The sequence below is a fragment of the Bicyclus anynana genome, chromosome 19 (assembly GCF_947172395.1).
Source record: "Bicyclus anynana chromosome 19, ilBicAnyn1.1, whole genome shotgun sequence".
Lineage (NCBI taxonomy): Eukaryota > Metazoa > Arthropoda > Insecta > Lepidoptera > Nymphalidae > Bicyclus > Bicyclus anynana.
In genome coordinates this window covers 5,066,612-5,088,130 of record NC_069101.1, presented here as the reverse complement: position 1 = coordinate 5,088,130, position 21,519 = coordinate 5,066,612, and the positions used below count along the sequence as shown (strand labels likewise).

At 36.8% G+C, this 21,519-nt stretch overlaps 1 protein-coding gene across 1 annotated transcript; it reads left to right on the top strand.

Moving 5' to 3' along the window:
- The first annotated feature begins 4,649 nt into the window (after positions 1–4,649).
- LOC112045254 (segmentation protein Runt-like) lies at positions 4,650–19,190 on the top strand. The gene is made up of 3 exons (XM_024081366.2): positions 4,650–5,394; positions 15,575–15,712; positions 18,029–19,190. Exons 1-3 carry the CDS (start codon positions 4,947–4,949, stop codon positions 18,673–18,675), a joined length of 1,233 nt encoding a protein of 410 aa, XP_023937134.1. The 5' UTR covers positions 4,650–4,946; the 3' UTR covers positions 18,676–19,190.
- The last annotated feature ends 2,329 nt before the right edge of the window (positions 19,191–21,519 follow it).

The window sequence follows — 21,519 nt, the reverse complement described above, 5'->3', positions numbered from 1 at the left end:
GAGAACTAATTTTTATTCTTATGTCCTTTTCCGCGTCTCTGAACCTCATGATCTAAAGTGACTTAAGTTGTGTGAACCAACGAAACAGTCAAGTCACATCTCAAATCAACAAGTTTCGTGGCTAGATTAATTAACTAAATGGGTCTTAGCAAGCCATATTTACCTAATACATACCTACATGCAAGGATATTTTGTTATCTTTAATTCCGTTGGCCTGGCCTATGATTCTGAACCGCATGATCCTAAGTGACACAAGGTGAGTGAACCAATGGAACAGTGAACATCATTATTGCCTTAATAGGACCACACGGACGGGACATAATTGCATTCAACATTGATATTCAATTCAACTAACCCAATTCCGTATTTGAATAACGTGCAAAAATTAAGCGAGCAACTCCGCGTCGCTGATTCCTTTCACAGAATGGGTCTACTCAAGCCACATTTTTTCAAAAAACGACGGCAGCCCTTCAATGTAACAACCCAAAAGTCGGTAAATAGCTCACAAAGGGTCCACAATACCCCAATGCCAATGTTTGGGCCAAAATAAAGGAATATCTCTGAAGGCAGAGTCATTGTGCGCCGGCGCATTGTTCTGCAGTTCGGAGGGTTGCACAAAACCGACCGGTAGCTGGCGGCTGTGTCGCTCAAAGGGATAATGTTTGCCTACAATATTATTTTTATTGCAGTAATTGAGAGATTCTTTGACATTACTGTAGACGGCCCGACTCCTTTAGTCTTTGGGACTTTCTAACTTTATGGTCATTGCCCTTTGTGGCTTTATGCGGTTGTATCCCTATCTGTAAATGTGCTTTAATAAAGATAAGATAAATGTTAATGTACTATCCAATTAGTTAACCCTCACTGTTTTTAACAAATAATGTACCTATTGGTATTTTCTTTCAATGCAGGTAGGTTATCAATATCTCATCAAGAAAACCAGCGGTTGCTCTTTTAAATAATCTTAACTTTATAATTATATAGTGGATATGAAAGCCTTGCCTCCAATCATCATTGTCATGTTTTAAACTCGTCTGTGAAGATATGCACAATCCAATTTTCTCCCTTGTGACCTGTTTTGACATCTTGTATTGGGTTTATTAACCATTCCAGTTAGACTTAAATTCCTAGAACAGTGTTTTTAAGTAAGTGTAGGTATATTAGTAAGTTTTGACAAATGTGCATATTTCTGTATTTGGGTTTTTTGATTGTCAATAAATTATATCATTATTATTAAAAAATAATTTGAATTATTTAATAAACGACTAAGTAAAAGCAACTGATATACATTTTACACCTAAAACGTTCTACTTACATTAACTTAAGATACAAAATCATAACAATCGTCTATAATAGGAAAAGAAGAAGATGGCAACGTTCCTCTAAGCCGACCTCCGAGTCTCATAGAAGCCCTTAGAAATACCTTATATTCCCTTCCGTATTTCAAGCCCCACAACCCTAACAGAGCTTCTAAGCTCGCCTCCCGGTAATGCGGTACCAATAAAGAGCCTATACCTATAGCAAATATATTATAGATCATAACAAAAAAAATAAAACTAAAACAGTCGTGAATTAAGTCATACTTTTTTTATTAATAAATAATCAAAAAACTTACACATAAGTTAAACAAAGCACTTAAACATAAGTTATTTCTAACTGACATGTTTAATTCATGCTACGCCGCGTAGCGGATCAAATTCACGAATAAAACACCTTTATTATATAGTTTTGTCCAAAAAATACGGGCCACTAATATTTATCCGTTTACGGTTTTTTTTTAATAAATAATTTATATATCCTTAAAAAATAATAACAGGCAGTACGAGAGTTTAATTGATTGATTGACTAAATCAATATTTTTTTTAAATACAACTACAAAAACACAAACGTACGCACGAAACTAAAAAGCAAAAATAACATTACAATGTTTTCTACCTACTGATCAGTTAATTCAAGGCAATTCAAAAGATTTTGGTTTCTCAGACAATGTTCTTTCGTGTGATTTTCGAAATGACTTATTTTAACACAACTTGGCACTTGAAACTGCTCAGTATCTGACACCTACCAATCCAATATTTAATAATGTAACGGCCAATAACCTACCCAAGATTACGGATAGATAGCTATCCTCGATTATCAGTAACAGTCAAATTATCTGTACATAAACTATCTGTCAGTAGGTTATTGAAAAGCAGATTTTTTTAACTAAGCGAAATGGCGGATAGATAGGTTATTGAAATCGGCCGTAAGAAAAATATGAAAGTTTGACCTATCTACATAAACCTATAATCAGAAAACCTATTTGAAGGTTTAATTGTTTTCAAGTAAAGTGCAATAAAATAGTTGATATTCTGTACTAGGTAGATAACATTAAAACAAAACCATATATTGGTTCTAGGTACCTACTATGTTTAATAACCCCAAAAATCCTTTCATGTAACAGCAGGCCATGGCGAATTCTGTACTACCGTCATAAAATTTACAATTTGCAAAATTTCTATTTTGTGAAACCTTTTTGGTTCGTCTATCTTATCTATGGTCGTAAAAAATACCAAGGTAATGAACAAGATGGCGACCAACGAGGCGTGTTTTCAAAGAGTGCCGAAGTAAAACAATGACTCATAAAAGTTATGGTCTTGTTTAGGGCAATAGCTACTATATTGTTTCTTTAGAAGATACCGACCGCCTTAGTTAGGTACCTACCTAATGGAAAATGTTGACCTGTTGCAATAGGTTGTAGCTACGAAGAGTTAGGTAGGTAGGTAACCTAGGAATTATTTTTGGTTGGTTATTCAGTAGGTAGACAGTATTTGATATCTACTTTACGTATCATAGAAGTCTTTGATTTCATTTAACCTAAATTGTAATACCTACTTACCTAAATGCTAATAGGTACCTAATATTATAAAGAGATGAAGTTTGCGAGGGTGTGAATTTATGGGGGTAATCTCTGGATCTGCTGAACTGATTTTGAAAATTATTTTATCAATAGGAGGCCACTTTTATTGTGAGTGTCATATAAGTTACATTTCATCCCCGTATTCCCACGGGAACGGGTACTACCCGTGTGTACCCAAGGGCAACGGCTAGTAATCAATATAGATATAAATTGACTGATTGACGGCGGAATTATATTTGTCTGTCGTGTCGTGTCGTGACATATCAGAACAGAATCGGTATCATACATTTTGTATGGCAAAGTTTACACTTATGTGTTGTGACATGTCGTGATGGCGTCTGATGTGTCGCATACAAAATGTATGCTAGTGACTGTTCTGATGCGTCACGACAAATATATTTCTGGCTTGATTGACGATTAGACTAGACATACGAGTTAGATATAGGTAGGTAAGTAGGTACTAGTAGATTATATGTTAACTGGGAATTATTTTTGTGGTTAGTTATTCAGTACCTAGACAGAATAAAAGTCTGGAAATTAAATTATTATTGAAATACGGTGAAATTATGAACAATACCTTTTTATTATTTTTATGGAAATTTAACATATTCTTAAATGGGTAGGAGATCAAATCAATAAGAAATAAAATTCAATAATAGGTTATTGGTATATTGTGTTGTACTTATCAATGGTTCATGATAAATTTTAAAAATATAAATATTTTTAGCTACCTACTAGGTATAAATATATAGGTACCTACATACCTAACACTAATAAATAAAATAAACAATACAAAAATGATTTAATACATTTTTTCTATGCTTTTTTATTTTTATTTTCAAAATTTAATCTAGATGGAATTAAAAATATATCGTAATGTATGTCCAATATTCCCATTGGAGGATAGATTCGTTGGCATGTAGCGGGCATTCGTCTATTTTCTATAGATACACGTTTTGTTTAAAATTAAAAAAAAAAATTAAAAGTTAAAGTAAGTTTAATTTTTTCATACATCGCATAGTGAGCCAGAGCGCGGGAAACTCCGTACGAAGTTATGGCCAAGTTTGTTCGCCCCGCCCTCGCGCCGCCCCGTCGCCGTCCCGCTCGCACACACACCTCGCGTCACGCACCGCGAACTTCGCATGTCTTCAACTGAACTTTCAAAAGTTCGCAGTTCGCAACTTTTACGCGGAAGCGAAATTAAAAAAAAATGTTTTGAATCGCGAATCGTTTTTACACTCTTTTATTGTTTGATGATGGGATTGTAAATTAAAAAATATATATATATAATTTAAGAGAATTATATTTTTTTTTCAAACCACGCATGCTTTGGAATTGATGAACGCGGCCAGTTGATGACCCTCGCAATCGGAATTCCGCGCATGCTTGGTCCAAATGAAGTGCCACCCTAGGCGAGCTTCGTACGTGGAAATCATAATTTTTCATGAGCTCGTCGATAGGTTTTCGCACCGACCGCGGTTTCCCGCCGCCCCGTGGCCTAATTACCGCCGCCTCGCGATACGTCACCGCGGCGATTCAAAAAAATCCACCCATCCTTCTCCTACCCGCCGATTGCCGCTACGGCGTCTCGTTCGCGCGGGCATTTTTATAAAAACGCAGAGATCGACCGCGGCCGTCCCGTTCGTTCCCGCCGCGGCTCCGCGCCGCCCGCACCCTTCGTCTCCTTCCCGCTTTTTACGAGACGTAGGGGCCGCCACCCGGGTGGGGGCGGCGACCGCGCGAACGCAAAATATTGACCATCGGAAAAAGTCGCGTCGTATCGCAGTCATCAGTCGAAACTGAGTCACCGCGAGCACGCGTCCCTTCGCGACTTCGGTGCGCGTCGTGCGTCTTCGGCTTGCGGTCGAGTCTTTTCCCGTTTCCCCCGCCCGGCGTCTTGCGAACAACAAGTGGCTCGCAGTCGCGCCACACTTTGCACAACTTTCCGGAGTGCGCGCACGGCGTATCGCGTGTTACAAACTTTTCTCGGAGTGAACTAGTGGCGTGCGGACTCGAGTGGCGTGCGATCGAGGGTGAGCTGGAGTCGATGCACCTTCCGCACGCAAGCCCCGCGGCCCCGAGCATGGCGGACGTCTACTCGCACATCCACGAGTACTACCGGCAGAGCCACGGCGACCTGGTGCAGACCGGCTCCCCAGCAGTGCTCTGCTCGGCTTTACCCGGACACTGGCGGTCCAACAAGTCCTTACCGGTAGCCTTCAAGGTCGTCGCCCTCGACGATGTGCAAGACGGGACCTTAGTGACCATTAAAGCTGGGAACGATGAGAATGTGATGGCGGAGATGAGGAACTGCACCGCTGTGATGAAGAACCAGGTGGCAAAGTTCAATGACCTGAGGTTCGTGGGTCGCAGCGGGCGTGGCAAGTCCTTCAGCCTGACCATCACCATCAGCACGTTCCCCAGCCAAGTGGCCTCCTACACCAAAGCTATCAAGGTCACCGTGGACGGACCCAGAGAACCCCGGACCAAGCAAAGTAAGTCACTAAATTTTTTCAACAACTTTTTAATTTCATTAATTTAATTTAATTACTACCTTAGTTTCACAAAATGGTACAAATGTAATTTTTTTGCACATAAATAATTTAGGTAAATAAAAAAATAGTAAATTAAAAACAGTTGATTTGACAGCCGCCTCCTTTTTTGAAGTCGGTAAAAAAAAATGTTAAGTAGGAATGAATTACTTAACAACATAATAATTACTGACATATATGACGCTAATACATATCTATATTAATTTATAATTACAACTGCTTAACTAGCTGCACTTAATTTAAATAATCAATGTGAAATATTTAATTAAGTACAAGATATTTAACTAACCATCTAATATCTACCGAAATCACCTCAAATGAAAAATAGGTATCTGTAAAACAGTAACTTACAAACGAAATTCACTGGCGCTACATAAAAATATAAAAAACAGCTACTAAATTCCGGAATTTACCAACTGCATACCGTAAGCATAAATTATAATCAACATTCTGCGAATAATCGCGAAAAACAAACGCCAGAAACTATTACAAGCGATAAAAAACAGTAAAGATATTCACATGCTAAAGATCTATAACTTGCATACTTTTTATGCGCGCGCGCTGGCTCTTTGCCAGCCCACAGTCCAATTTTGCGGCGCCAAACTTTTGACCACATTCAAAATACTTTTATATGCCATTGGCAAGCATTTAATTTCTGCCATTTGGCACTAAACGATGTGATTATTGTTAATGGCCAAATTGAAAACGTAGATGCGGTGATAGCGTGTTGATTTGTCTCGTCGCCAAAACAAATGAACTTTTATCTCTACCACTCGATGGTTATTCAATTAGGTAATGCATATAATTACTCGTATATACCTCATTATCATATTGTAACGATAAAGCTATGTATTAGGTAAATTATTCTTACCTAGGATAACTTTTATACTTAATGCTAATTTAATTTTTATTAAGTTGTGAATTTTAATTCAATAAAACTTGACACTCACGAAAAATTTTTATGTCTATGAAACTGAAAACATATCTTAGGTTCATTCAAAGATTAGAATGTTTGATGTGCCCAGTAAAAATAATTTAACTATACCTAAGTAAACGTAATTACTAATCTCTACGTCACTTTCTCAAGTAAAATATTGTAAAGGTTTGTGATCAGTTTGAACTTTGATAGATATAATCAAACTAACATAAACTTTGTATATTACATTCAAGTTAAAATAGGTAAGAAAGCTTATCATATCAGAGACAGATTAAGATTCGACAGATATTGAATCTATCCCTTGCAATCATGCTCTGTTATCTTGTATTCCTAACACAAGCTTCTAACTTAATTGGAACGGAAAGGGGAATTTATTAGCCAATGGCGACTAAAGTTTTTTTTTTATTTATTTGTTTTTTTAAGGCACGTTTCCCACATTAGTTTTTATAAACATATTTTGTATTTACTTCAACTGTAGTATCTCAGTTATATTTTAAAATCTTGAATGGACTTGCTTACGTTACTCACACATTAAACAGTTAATAAAATATAGGCGCTAAACTTTACTATCGGAATTTTAATATTCAAAACGTTTATAACATTAAACTTATATTTATCACAAGGTTCGCAAAAAATAAAGTCAAGAAAAATCTTGAAAACATTAACCTCGACTTTTGTATATCATTTATCAACAATCATTAGCCCAGTTAAATCTATATTCTAAGACAAGACATTTAGTAGGTATGATAATTGATATTCCCTTATTTCATTAACCTTCTAAATTCATTTCCAGTTACTTTATATAGCAGTAGCGAATACTGAATTTCTTTTGTAGATGCATGTGTTTTTTAGTCTGAATAAAATTATTATTAAAATCCGTAAAACTCGTGGATTTGTAAAAGGTAACCCGATAGGAATCTACTTGTTAAGAACCATGACCCCTGGTAGATAGGTAGGTAGGTTGTCGGCACAAGTTTTGTGCATTGCAATAATAAACCTAAATTGTTTTATATTAGGGGACAAATTGTCGCGAAATTCGAAATATAAACTAATTTAAAACAATATTATTACAATACAATAAATAACAATACAAGAAAGATTTGTGATACAAAAAAGAAAAATTATATAAGGTTATAAGAAGTATAAGTACTTGTACTGAAACCGAAAATGGGTATCTTCTGTCATCATTAAAGATAAAAAAATCCACTAAGCATTCAGATATACGGAATGATAGTATCGCTTGCATACAACCGCAGCTTTACCAGAGGAGCGCTATCTAGCCACCAACGTGGTTAACCATTGCTCAACCGGCTTAATCAACGGTTATTAACACAACACGTGGATAAGTATTATATATTTATTTTATATCAATCATTGTACATATTCATACAAATATTTTAAATGTCATTAATTTTTATAAATTAGGCATTGGTAAAAGTATACAGTCTACCATTCGCCCAAAACCCTAAAGAATTAAAAAAGGAATCTACATTGTGATTGCAACTAATTAAGTATAGATGTAGTTACAGATATATAATTAACTGGCATGTATTAATATGTATAATATATTTTTTTTAAATCATTATTATCGGTAGACCGTTTCACGAGATTTTAAGAGTAATTGATTATTATGACACTTTAGTTCTCATTCGCACGGATACGTTAAAACTCAGCATTGGCGTTTTGAGTAACGATCTTAATTTAATTAATGTTCTATTTCCAACGCCCAAAATAAAAAACTCAACACTGCTCGATAAAAAGCATCGTGTTTTAAAAACGCTGTCGTGTGAACACATATTTAGGAATACATTTGTTGTTGTTTTTAATGTCAGTTAAAAAAACTCTCGTGCGAATGAGGCCTAACCACGCGTAATACCATAATCTCAATTCTACAGTCTATCCTTTTCTTGACTCGATGAACTAAATACTTAATCCCATAAGAATTTAGACCGGATAAAAATAATCAACCCGAACATCTGTAGGGACGTAAGAATCATTCAATCACACAGACATTAATTAGATGCTTCGAATAATCTTCCAGCCAGTTGTTGAAACGTTTCGTCCAGAAATAGCCTTGATTGTCTGAGTAAACTTCAATGTGTTTTGACGTCGACTTATAAATGGTTATTGGTTTGCTTCTAAATATAAATGCTTACGAATGTCTTGTGCGGTTATTGCAGCTTTCTTTCTTGATCTGACCATTGTGTTGGATTTTTTTTATTGCACTGTGTTGGTTTTATTTTGGTATAGTACTGTAGTAGTAGTATTGAAACAATGAACCTGCTTTTACAAATTGCAAAGTTGTAGTTGTTAGGATCTTTGGACATGATCTGATGAACAAGATTGCATAAGCTTTGGAGTAAATTCCTTAATAATTATATCTATAATATAGGCTAAACTGAGGTTCTATTTGTTTACCTATTCATAATGTCATTTTCAAGTGTTTTGAGGTGGAGATACATAAAACCTACAGATGAGAAATGATTTGAAGATATTACCATGGAGTCCAATATTTAATGAATAATTAATAAACTCGAACTTTGAGTACAGCTTGGTCGTCTAAATGTTTATAAATTATAGGAAAAGGGAATTAAGAACTAGCTTTCGAATGTATTAGGTATGTGAAAACTAAAAAAACTTGATTGCGAAGTTCTTTTAATGGAGACTGTCTATCTAAAAAGTGTTGCAAATATTCAGCTACAATATTTGTCTTCTTAGATTTTCTCAAATTTTAGACCCAAAGATTCTTTTCTGGTTTCATTAAAACTGTTTCATTAATTCGACATCTTTCAATTTAATAAAACATCAACTCATCACTATTAATTCGCTTAAGTTATATTTTTAAATGGCATCGTTAAGTATACGCTAGACTATGATGATTCCATTATGGAGTAAGAGCCTGTGATGATCACACCATCCTCAATTTATAAAAGCTGAAAGTTTGTTTGTCATGTTTCTACCATAGGTAAGTATTGTAGCCAACTATCAAGGTCAACTGGTAGCTTTGGGAGGAGGGAGCTTCAAGGATACGCACAATATGTTCAAGTATAAAATGTGATTTTTTTTGTATTTTCTTCGAAATATCATGAGAATCATGACCGCAGTTGCCTGTTTGTTAGCTTCATGGCAACCTTTTACTAGAGCCCTGTCACTTAATTCCTTCCAAAACCATAGTACAAATTCTAAAGTTGGCTACTTTACTTAGTTATGATAAGGACACTTGAGTGATATGACATTACACAGTATCTTCAGATACGGTGTTTTGTAGTATCACTAGTAAATAATTTCTTCGCACATGCTTACCTACATATGGCTATTAAGTATTTTTTCAAGACTTATATACCTACACATGAAAAATGTTTACTATTAGTATACACTTTATTTAAAGCAAAAATAGCAAGTACAAGACTAAAAATTAACAAAATATAACCTACATACATACTCATGCTATAATTACAGCTTTCTAGTAGTCTTCGCGCTAAACCGCGGACAGACGGGCGGACAGGCATTCCTTTTGGACTCCGGTATCCTAAAAACTACGATTTCTTAAAAGTCGATGTTTAACACACCTTTTGGTCACAGTCCAGACTTACTTTAAATTTTGCAAAACGAGGAAAGTGTGGCTACCACAGACTCTCATTCTATTAATTAACGCCGTCACGCCATCAAGAGACGCCATTGATCGTGGTCCCTTTGATGTTTATCGCTGAGGATGTTAGTTTTTCCGCATACTGTCGTTTTTATTATTGACCAAACTTTGGGCGCGTCGGTTTGTTTATACGAAGCAGTAACGTTGAACCGAAATAGTCTGCGTTGTCAACACGTTATGATCCTGCGTGATTTGTTGATGGGAAAGACTTTTGATTGAGATTGAGTTGGTTATATGGTTAAATAGTTATGTATCTGTTCTCTCGTCAGGGGTTGCCTGGTAGAGATTACTTATAGTAATAAGGCCGCCTTTGCATGCTTAAATTATCTTTTTAATGTTTTAATTTATAATTGTATTTTTGTGCGCAATAAAGTATTTCTTCTTCTTCTTCGTCTGTTTTTGTAATAATGATAATCTATGTGTCAGTAAGTCGCTTGGCAACGTTTTTAATATTCTAAAAGTTATTATTGTTTTGCTACATTTTATAATAACTCATAAAAATATAGAGAATCAAAAGTCGTCACTATTTGGCTACATTTTATCATAAGTCATAACAATATAGAGACTCAACTCAGCTCAGTTCTCATTGGGTTTGATAATATACGTCTACTACTTTAAAATAGCTTATTAATGTTACTCCAAGACTTTAAAGCCAGTAAAACCCATAAAAACCCAAACGTCAGGCGTCTCCTTGATATCCACATACAAACTTTTTTCATAATTTGTATTTCAAAATTTAACACTAACAACAATTACGGAAATAAATATACTCGTAATAATCAATAATTACCAATAAAAAATACTCCATGTTTTACATTTCATAAACAGTTTTTAATATATTTAAAAACATTAGATTTTAATTTTTTATTTGGAGCGGCCACGACACCGTCGCTCCATTTGCCTATTGTTGATTAATCTGTGCTATTGATTAAAATATTTTCTTCTCGCTCATTTTCATCTTTATATAATGTATTGAAAAACCCCGTTCCCGTGGGAATATGGCCCTCAATTGCTCACTGACTGCTTTTGATTGCTGTAAAAAAATTGAAATTGGTTTAGTGTATATCCGTGAAATCGTACAACAAACAAACTAACATTCACATTAATAATATAAATATGGATATCCATCTGATTGTAAATGTGACGTAATTAGCACAAATTCAGTTATTACATCAAGCAATATAAGAAATGCGAGAACATTTCCCCAAGCGCAAAGTTAAAGTGATAGGTACTCGACGTACAAGCGGTTACCAAGTTCCACGCATTGGCCACGGGCTCGGCACCAGATGTAAACAATCCCGGGCCTTGTCGTAAAGTCCGTTTGATCTCCCGCCCTCGCCTCTAAAATATGGATTTTATGTGTCGCTGCTAAAATACCACATCCAGCGACCCTCATAACCGACGCATGGCTCCGTCGACGTTTGCTTTACGAACTTCACACTCCCGATACATTTGGATAAATATCTATCTAAAATCTAGCGAATAAATATCGGGATGTAGAACTTCATGTCAGTCATTTCGATGCATGTTGGCCACAAGCTGGAAATAAAGTCACAAATGTGGAATTTCTGAGATGTTTCAATCTCATCAAGAAGTGCGAACTTTTACATATCAATATTTAGTTCGATATATGTCTAAAATATATATATCGAACTAAATATCGGGTTGTAGAACTTGATATCACTCATTTAGATGATAAGGATCATATGACATATTTTTCCGACCCCACTTAAGTGGGATATAATAATGATGATGGATCATTGGGGCTCATAGTCACAAATGTAGAATTTCTGAGATGCTTCAATCTCATCAAGAACTTTTACAGACAGTCAAGATGCAGGGAAATCTCTTGTGTTTTTATTTTTTCACATTGTTAAAAATGTACAAAATAGTTTTGAAAATAAGGATTTACTCACATGAGAAATGTCACGAAATTGTTAGTTAGGTGTTATTCGGAATGCCTTTGACGCTGACATCAATATCAATCTTCTTGGACCAAGGCGCGCTTGGAACCCTTGTAACTTTAATTTTAAGTTTTCGACTGTACTTACCATCATTAAATCATGACATAAATTGACGATACAAAAGTTAAATAAATGAATTTTGAATATCAGTTCGATGGTTGACATTAACAAACATGATATTAATGTATGGCAGCTTTATGATAAGCCAGCAAATCCTAATATGTATAGAGATTTCTCCAATAGTAAATAAGGGACTTTAGTTACCAAATCAACCATTGAAACTGTTACAGAAACTGATTTATTAGGGTAAGTATTGGGAAAATGGTAACTTTTGCTGCTTTATTAATAAATGAACCTAATGGGCACCATAGCTATTGGCTAAATATTGTTTGCAAACTTTGGCAGCCGTCAGAACTATAAATTAATAAAAAGCTAAAAGATACTTAGTGATATTTTTCCCTCATTGTAAGTCTAAAGAGCCGGCGCATATCTGGCGGGATGCAGCGTATCATTACGAGTAGTATGGTGTTTTACTATCAAAGTCAAAGTTCATTTAAGTATTTCAATTAAGCTTAGTCGAGTTAATAATATTATTAGATAATGGTGATAATAAAATTGGTCGAAAACTTAAAATTAAAGTCACGAGGGTTGCAAACGCACATAGGTTCGAGAAGAGCCCAAACCAAAGTCAGCAACGCTATATACGTATCATTACTATTGTTCGCTCTTAAATTAAGTCAACTACTAAAACTATAGAAATAAAATAAAGTCAAATTATTTACCTCATAAGAATGTAATAATAATTAATTGAGTTTCTTGCCGGTTCTCCTCAGCAGAGACTGCCTTTTAAACTGGTTAAATCTTCCTAAACCTTAACAAAAATATCTCTACTACAAGGCTATTTATTTTATCACATTCATTTTGTAAAATAATAATGTTAAACGAAATCGGGTTAGTCACACCATTCTTAACACAAACTGAACGTATATGGATGGAAATTGACAATGATAAACTGTAGTCTGGAATACTACTATACTTAATACATATTCCCGCTAAACACATTTCATTATATACTTTGATTGACAAACTTTTTTATTTTACTAAGCGGTTTATCGCCACATATACGCCGGCCGTAGCAATGTCATAAAAAGTCTCGACGCTCCTAAATCAATAACCAACGTCTTACAACAACACAATCAAAACATAAGACAATAATATAAATGTGGTGTTTGTCATAGCACCGACTCCCCAAGTAATGGGCAATAACTCGAATCCATTTAGTCATCTCTCCCAACACGTCTTCCACATTAATTTACGACTAACAAACGTCAGCATCTCCGTAGAGTTATTTAACGCCTATTTTGACACTTGCGCTGTTATTCCGTCTTTACTGTCATTGTGGCATCGTGTCTGATTTGAATTATTCATTTTTGACGATCATATTTTTGTTCATCAGTGATTTGCAGACTAATTCACTAATTTTCACGTAGGTATGTTAGTAGACATATACGCAATTGATTTTCTATGTAACAAATGTCATCCGATGCCTAGTGACAACCCTTGGTGGATATAATACAAATTTTTTCAGTTGATTTAATGTTGTTATTAAAGACCAAATTAGTGAATTGGCCAGCTGATCAAGCTTGTTCAGTTTAGTAATTTTTATTATGTATTTAAGTATGTTCTGTGGTATACATGATATTATTGGAGTAGTGGTCAGCTATTTTGCCAGTGGACTTTTAGGACTAAGTTTGGTTTTGCCAGTCACAGTCAGTTGATGTGTCGCCATTTTTAGGATATTTCGCCGTCAAGGAGGACTTCATCAATACTGTAGAGACAATTAGCATTTTCAACTGATAAAACAGCTTATTATAATACTTATTAGATTACTTCGAAACCACTGATGGATAATTTGATACCATTAAAATTTAAAATTACTTATTGAGATTATATTCTCAATTTTGAAATCCCTAATTTTACAAGTGCACCAAACTCTGTTCACGTAACGCAATGAGGGTTCTAACGATCCCTCACACACAATTACGTCCTTACATTAGTCACAATTTAAAATATGTTACAAAAGCTCAAGGCAGCGTATCATTTATTAATGCTAAATGTCTACAGCTAGAACGGTTCTCGTTACGACGTTAATACTCCGAGCCCCGCATGTGCAAAGGGTTGGGGAACCGAATTTAATTGAATACTGGCATTAACAAATGGAGCGGACCATTTCCGAGTTCCACATTTAACTTATTATGTACCATCATGGCGGTGCGTGTCGTGACAGCGCGACGGGCCATCCATCACGATCTTAATTTAAAATGCCCGCGATTTGGGTAACACTCTCCCGAAACACTCGCTAATCTCCGCTCCGGATCGTGTGTACAGAAATAAAACGATCGGCCATTGTAAACATTCTCAAGAGGCGCGCAATAAAAGTGTCTACACACCTGAATTTACGGGGGAAACAAAAGACGCGCGGACGCGCGGACGCAAACAATCTGTTCTAAGCCGCGCTAATCAAAAATACTTACGCAACGCTAAACATCAGAGGAGTCACTAAACAGTAATTCAAAACAAAGTAGACGAAGTGCTCGTAAACAGTTAATCCCGTAATAAAAAAGTCGATACACCTGATCGCGATCGAGATGAGTCGCGACCGGATTAAAAAGGGCCGTAAAACTGAAATAGACGTCGGCAGTGGCGTCTTCAGTAGCCTATCGATTAAACAAATAAAAAAGCGTTTCGCTAGCTGAAAGGCGAAAGGCAACGTGACGGTGGACGGTCGTAAAAACGTATGGCACAGAGATGCCGGCTAGCTGCAGTAAACCGGGCCGTTGTGTATACAAGCCCCTTGTTATAGTCGGTAACGCGGTAAACATTGCGACTCGTGTGTCGCCGCCTTTACGGCCGGCCTTTGTGAAGCGACTTCTTGCGGACGTGGCCGAGGTTTGACCTCCACGCAGCTTCTTGTGATGCGCATATCATTCGAGACAGTAATAAAACCTTCATGTTGGCTCTGTTTAAAGCTAACATCTTTATTTATGGACTCAAACTTCAACAGCTTTTTATTTACTCAATTAATTCTTTAAATTATTCTTATTTGTTTATTGGATTATGCAATACTTACTTGTTTGTCAATAAATATTTAGTATATCCTGGATAGATTTTTTTTGGGATTTTATACTCGTAGGTGAGTTGTTTTTTAAAACGCGTTAATAATATATAGGTGTCTAAAATTTTATTATAGGTACTTGTACGTATACGTATATAAACACTAAAAGACACAACACAAAACAGTACACGATGACGATACAATATTGCATGAAAATAATATTCCAAAACATAAACGTCGAGCGAAGCTTGGTCACCACGATATTAAGTTGATCAAACAGATCAAACTCTTGGACGTTTGACAACCACTATAATATGGGTATCAAACGAAACTTTTATTTGATACCCGTATTGTAGTGGGTGTCTAAAAAAACTATTTTCCTGCCCCACCAACTTTAACATATTCCACATTATCTCAGGTCATGACTTCAAAATTTAATGTTGTTTCCTTTGTTTCAGATTACGGTTACGGTCACCCTGGCGCCTTCAACCCGTTCCTGCTCAACCCGGGCTGGTTAGACGCTGCGTATCTGAACTACGCCTGGGCGGACTATTTCAGGCCGCCGCAATTGAGGGATCAAGCTGCCCTTGTTAAAGGTAAATTATTTTCCCACTTTCTCATGAAAATATTATCATAATGTTTAGCTGTTTACCGACTAAAAATGTCCTTCTATTTAAAGTTAATTATGTAAAGAGAGAACGATTTTGAGTTTGTTTGTAGGTATGTAGGTAAGATATTTATTAACCTGATATATCTCAGTAACAGCTATAATTTTGAAACTTGTCGGGCATACTCCGACAATAATTACGTGAGTTTTTCAAATGTTTAAAATATCAATATTATACCTATTGATAGAAGTACCTACATAATTCCAGTTAAATAAACACTAACATTTTGTATGTAGATAACTTTAAATTAGTCGTTATTTGTCTTTTGGCTGGTGGGAGGCTTCGGCCGTAGCTAGTTACCACCCTACCGACAAAGACGTACCGCCAAGCGATTTAGCGTTCCAATACGATGTCGCGTAGAAACTGAAGAGGGGTGTAAATTTTCATCCTCCTCCTAACAAGTTAGCCCGTTTCCATCTTAGACTGCATCATCATCACTTACCATCAGGTGAGATTTTAGTCAAGGGCTAACTTGTAAAGAATAAAAAAAAAACTCGAATAAAATTACGCAATTGAAGAACTTTCACTGCTTCTTTATAAATCTTTGTTAATTTAATTAAATCAAAATTCTTTAATGCGAATTTTACTGAATACAAGCAGAGCTGGAACGGGTCGCTAGTTACTGATAAATTCTAAAGCTACTAGAACAGTAATAATAATTATTATTGATTAAAACGAGGCAGTTAGTTCGATATAAACAATTTACGTGCTAGCAACACATCAATAGTTAGCGAGTAAAATCACCTTGCAATTAGCGAGATAGTAGAGAAACAACAAGGCTATAACAACGGAAGCATAATCCCGAGATGGCAGAGTTCGATATCAAATATTCGATTGCCCCCCGTTCCTATTAAACTTCCGATCGACGGATTATTTGGCATTCGTTAATTTAAAAATTCCCGATTTAGCAAACAACACTCGAAAACATGTTCTCGCTACGGAACCACCCCTCAAGGCCGTACAACGGAGGCTCAAATAAAAGAAGCGGCTCTTGAGCGCTGCAAAACAACACCGGTCCGACCGAAGCACAACCACCCGCTGAAGTCCGTCCGCCGGGGGGAGCGGGGGGAGGATGGAAAAAGTACAAAAAGCACCGCCTTCACGTTCGAGAGAGTGTGGAGTCAATTTTATTCCAATGTAGGCGACCGCGCCACCAGCTACTTTTTGTTTCCGACGCTGAAACGCGAGGACCGCTGTACTCAAACACCTACCCGCTTTTATTAAACCTTACTTCGGTTCGCTTTCACAAAGGGCCAACTTAACTTTTTAATTTGCACTCAAACTACGTTCCCATTTGACTAGACTTTCAAAAGCAAAAATACAGAAATATTCCTTTAATCTATTTTTTGAAAACTGTAAATTAAATGAAAGCAGCTTTAAGGCAGTACTTGTACGTACTTATTAAATTGGTCGACGTGATGTAAAAATTAATTAAACATTATAGTTATCGCAAAACAGTTTCAAATCTGAGCATCGGGATCACCTCAATCAGGCGCGACGCCGATATTGGCCCCCGCCTCACCAAATTACCCCCTAGTTACGGCCCCACCCACCCCCGTTGCCTTTTAAAGTGGTCTGCGCACCACTGCCACTGCTGCAAATATAAAAAGTGCAAAAGAGATGCGAGCGCCGCACCACCTCTGAGCTCTTTGTGGCCCAATCTGCGCCTCCATCGTGTCCTTTTTATGCGCCCGCTTCTCTTACACTTATCGAGAATCAAAGCTCGCAGCTACAAGAACTTTTGAACACGAATGCTAATGAAAATTTCACGTTTCGAGTTCTCTTTGTCCGCCGCTCGGAGGTAACTTCCTTATCGCGATGGATCCGGCTTTGTGCCGCACATGTGTCGCTGCAACACCTCGCGCGTGCCTCGCATGGCTAATGCTCTCACCACACTCGCAGTAACGATGTACTGGGCCGGAGGTGGCGTGTCGTGTCTGGATCGTAAAGAACGACATCGCGTACAGATAAATAAATATTGCACCCTCACCCTCCCGATATCGAAGTAAAAAAAACATCCCTTTCTATGAAGCCGCCTTTAAACGCCTACAGATTGTACATTATCCTTAGTACGATTATGCACCCTCGTTGTTCGGGGACTCGGAGTGCCTGCGCGCCTCCGGTCGTCCCCGGGGGCTCGTCCTTCATATTACGCCATGTTGTCAAATCAGGCAGCAGAAGCTGCACTAAAGAGCATTATTTATGGTAATTCAATAACTAAAGCTGAATTTTCTTTGTCCACAGGTGGGGCTGCACCCATAACGACACCACCGCTGGCGTTGCCCGGAGCGGAGCTGTTCCCGTTTCCACCGGCGATGGCGAGCTTACCGACCGGAGGGTTGATCCCTCCGCCCGGAGCGTTCCTACCGCCGAACGGACTTCTGGCTTTCCCGCCCCATCCCGCAGATCTTGCGTTAAAAAGTTTACCACCGGAGCTGACGTTGAAAAACGGCATCAGTCCCTACGACGCGTTAAGGCAGTTCCAAAGCAACGTCTCCTCGATGGACACTTCGAGCGCTCGCTTGTCTCCGACGAGCAGCAGACAGAGTGGAAGCCCGAGGAGTGTCACAAACGCCAGTCCGAGATCGAAGGCTGATTCGAGGTCGGAAGTCAACTCGACTCACGAAGCAACGATATCTGACGAATCGGACGAAGAGCCGATCGAAGTCGTCAAATCGGCGTTCCACCCGACGAGACCGGCAAACGTGGAACTGCAGGAGATGAAGCAAGTCCAGGCGGCGGACTCCACCGTGGCGGACAAGCCCCGGACGCGCAACGAACTAAAAGCGCCTTCACAACGCACCACTCGTGTTCTCTCCACTAGTCCCACATCGACCAAAATTACAAATGGCAGCATATCGAACCATAAATCCGTGTGGAGACCATATTGACGTTTTTAGTGTTAGTGACTTTATATCCGTGCGTATCGGAGTTATTGAAATGTGATAAAACGAGCTTGTACATATTGTAGTTATTAGTAAATTAAATATTGAGATATTTATTTAATAGAGATAGATATTTAGTAGATTATGACTTCATTGTTCGGAGTTGTAGTAATGTAAATTGTAATTATTGTGGTAAAAGTTTCGGGTGTTGTTAAAGCTTTTTGAATATGTATAGATGCATTGAAATTATTTAAATGTTAATTATCGTATCAAACCAATGAATTGTAAAATATATGACGATACATTTTATGTAGATCCTTTTTATTGTATACTTCGAATAAAATCCATTGACTGACTACCTAATATACCTAGTTGAACAGATGGAAATCTGTGTACATAATAATCGTATGTAAGAATAATGTAAATTATATTTATTATTGTACAAATTGAAATATAAATCGCAATGTCTTACCGAGTTGTAAAATATGTAGACTACGTACCGAGATAAAATATAATACTGATGAAAATTAAACTGCCTTTTACTTTAAAGGAAAATCTCTTTCTACCCACACCTTAGCAACGTACCTTGTTTATTGATGTTAAAATATTTTAAGCCTTTTCCTCTCGAGCTGTTTTCGAAGTAAACAACATAATTATTAGATACTTTAAGTCCTTATTGAGTTATATTAATGGAATTATCAATAAATATTCAAACAATATTTTCGTAAGTATAAGCTTTATTTAAGTACTCTATCTAACTTTTGACTTTGCTAGATAATTTACAATTAGGCAATTAATTTTGATAAAAGAATTTCATCATCAGATCAACTTTAGGGTATCATTGCATCTTTGCATTGGTTTTTTAGTAGACCAGATAAAAGTCAGGAGGTAGTGGAAGTATTTAGCTTCTAAAATTTGACCTAGATAATTTTTTACTACAAGGGAAGTTAAACAAAAGTTCATTAACTAAATTATTAATAAGAAAGCTTTCACGTCTGAACTAAAGTTAGCTATTTATACAGACATACTTTATTTTTAATACAAATAAGTAATATTATAAGGAATGAGAGAAAGGTCTTCTTAAATTAGCGTCTTCTTTTCTCTTCTGTTTTTAGACTTTTCTACCACCATTTAATTTTCATGAAAATCAGTTCAGTAATTATGTATTAAAATCCAAAATAAGTGAACAAAGTTGTCCATTCTGTGGCGCTTTCGGTCACTAGTTTTCTTTAATAAAATATTTTTCTGTTTTAGTCTGTCCTAGACAGATTATAAGTTTGTTAAATTTTTTCGTTAATAAGATTTTATTTTTTTATACATATACCTATTGATGTCTCTTCAAGACGCAATGAAATTAAGGGACAAAAGTTAATGCATAGTGTGGCAAACAACTTCATTTTATATTTTAGACGTGTCACGTGCCTACAAAATGACCGGAAAAAGTGAGCCTAATTTAGCGACTGCACTGAGGACACACATTTTGTGTTTAATTCCATTATAATATATTTATAGGTATATACAGTTTTTAAAATTCCTAAACACTCAACTCGACATTGTTGTGTATATTTAGGTATTATTTGTTTAAACAACTTTCGTTGTTTATCATGCAACTCAATGAAATGCGGTCAATTAGCCGCTTTTGTTCGCCTCAGTTTTGACGCGTTAGTGACATATCTCCATTATAAAATCTTTGGTGGCAAATGGAGAGCTGTGAGCATAAGACAAACGTGTAACAACAACCATTCCCCATTCCCCAGTTGTTTATGTTAGCCGTCTCCAACATGGCACGCACGTGTGTGCTTGTAACTCTTTATAAATGCCATTCCATTAACTGTTCAATTGCAATGTGTACGTATATCATTGGTGTTCATTTGTTTAATGAGTTTAATGGGACCGCTCGAATCAGGGGTAATTGTGTAAGAAAAATGTGTTTAACATGGTTAAATTGGTTTTATGACGCAATCGAGTAGATACCTACTGATATCGTTACTATGTGATAAAGTTACTATCATTTATATTATATACTAGCTGACGCCGCGCGGTTTCACTCGCATGGTTCCCGTTCCCGTAGGAATACGGGGATAATATATAGCCTATAGCCTTCCTCGATAAATGGGCTATCTAACACTAAAAGAATTTTTCAAATCGGACCAGTAGTTCCTGAGATTAGCGTGTTCAATCAAACAAACAAACTCTTCAGCTTTATAATATTAGATAGATAGAAATAATGATTGACATACATCCTTCCCGTTTTTTACCATCGCATCGCAATGTTGTTGCGTCTTCTTTTCTTTATACGCATTGCTAGCTGCTGCTAGCTATAAGCATGTATCGAAGAAGTTAGGAATTTATCTTCTTCAACTTCATTAATATGTAAATGTACAGTAAGAAAAAAAACATGCGCGTCTCAGGGCACTCGACAGAAGTGATAACTTAAACCTGCTGCCGTATGCGTACCCAGGCCAGGAAGAGTGGCGGAAGGGTAACGCGTTACGTTACGAAGCAGTTTACCCTCCAATAAAAAGTTATCTTCAAGGATCTATTTTACGTATGTACATTGTACACTCTTGTAGTAAGTAGTAATTTGCAAGTTCCTTACGTAAGTAGCATTTAAGTAGCTTATTTTATTCAGTGTATTAAACATTGCAGTACTTATTGTAAACAAATAACTATAGGTAAAATAGAATTGCGTGGCGTAACACAACGTGAAGAGGCGATGGCGCGGCGCTATCAATTGTGTTTGCGCCCGGGCTGATCCGGTTAGCTGATTGCACCCTACGCCCCGCGGTCAGCCGCCCGCTCCTCAAACAACGCCCGCCTTACAACGCTGTAGCCTGATTCTACTGGATG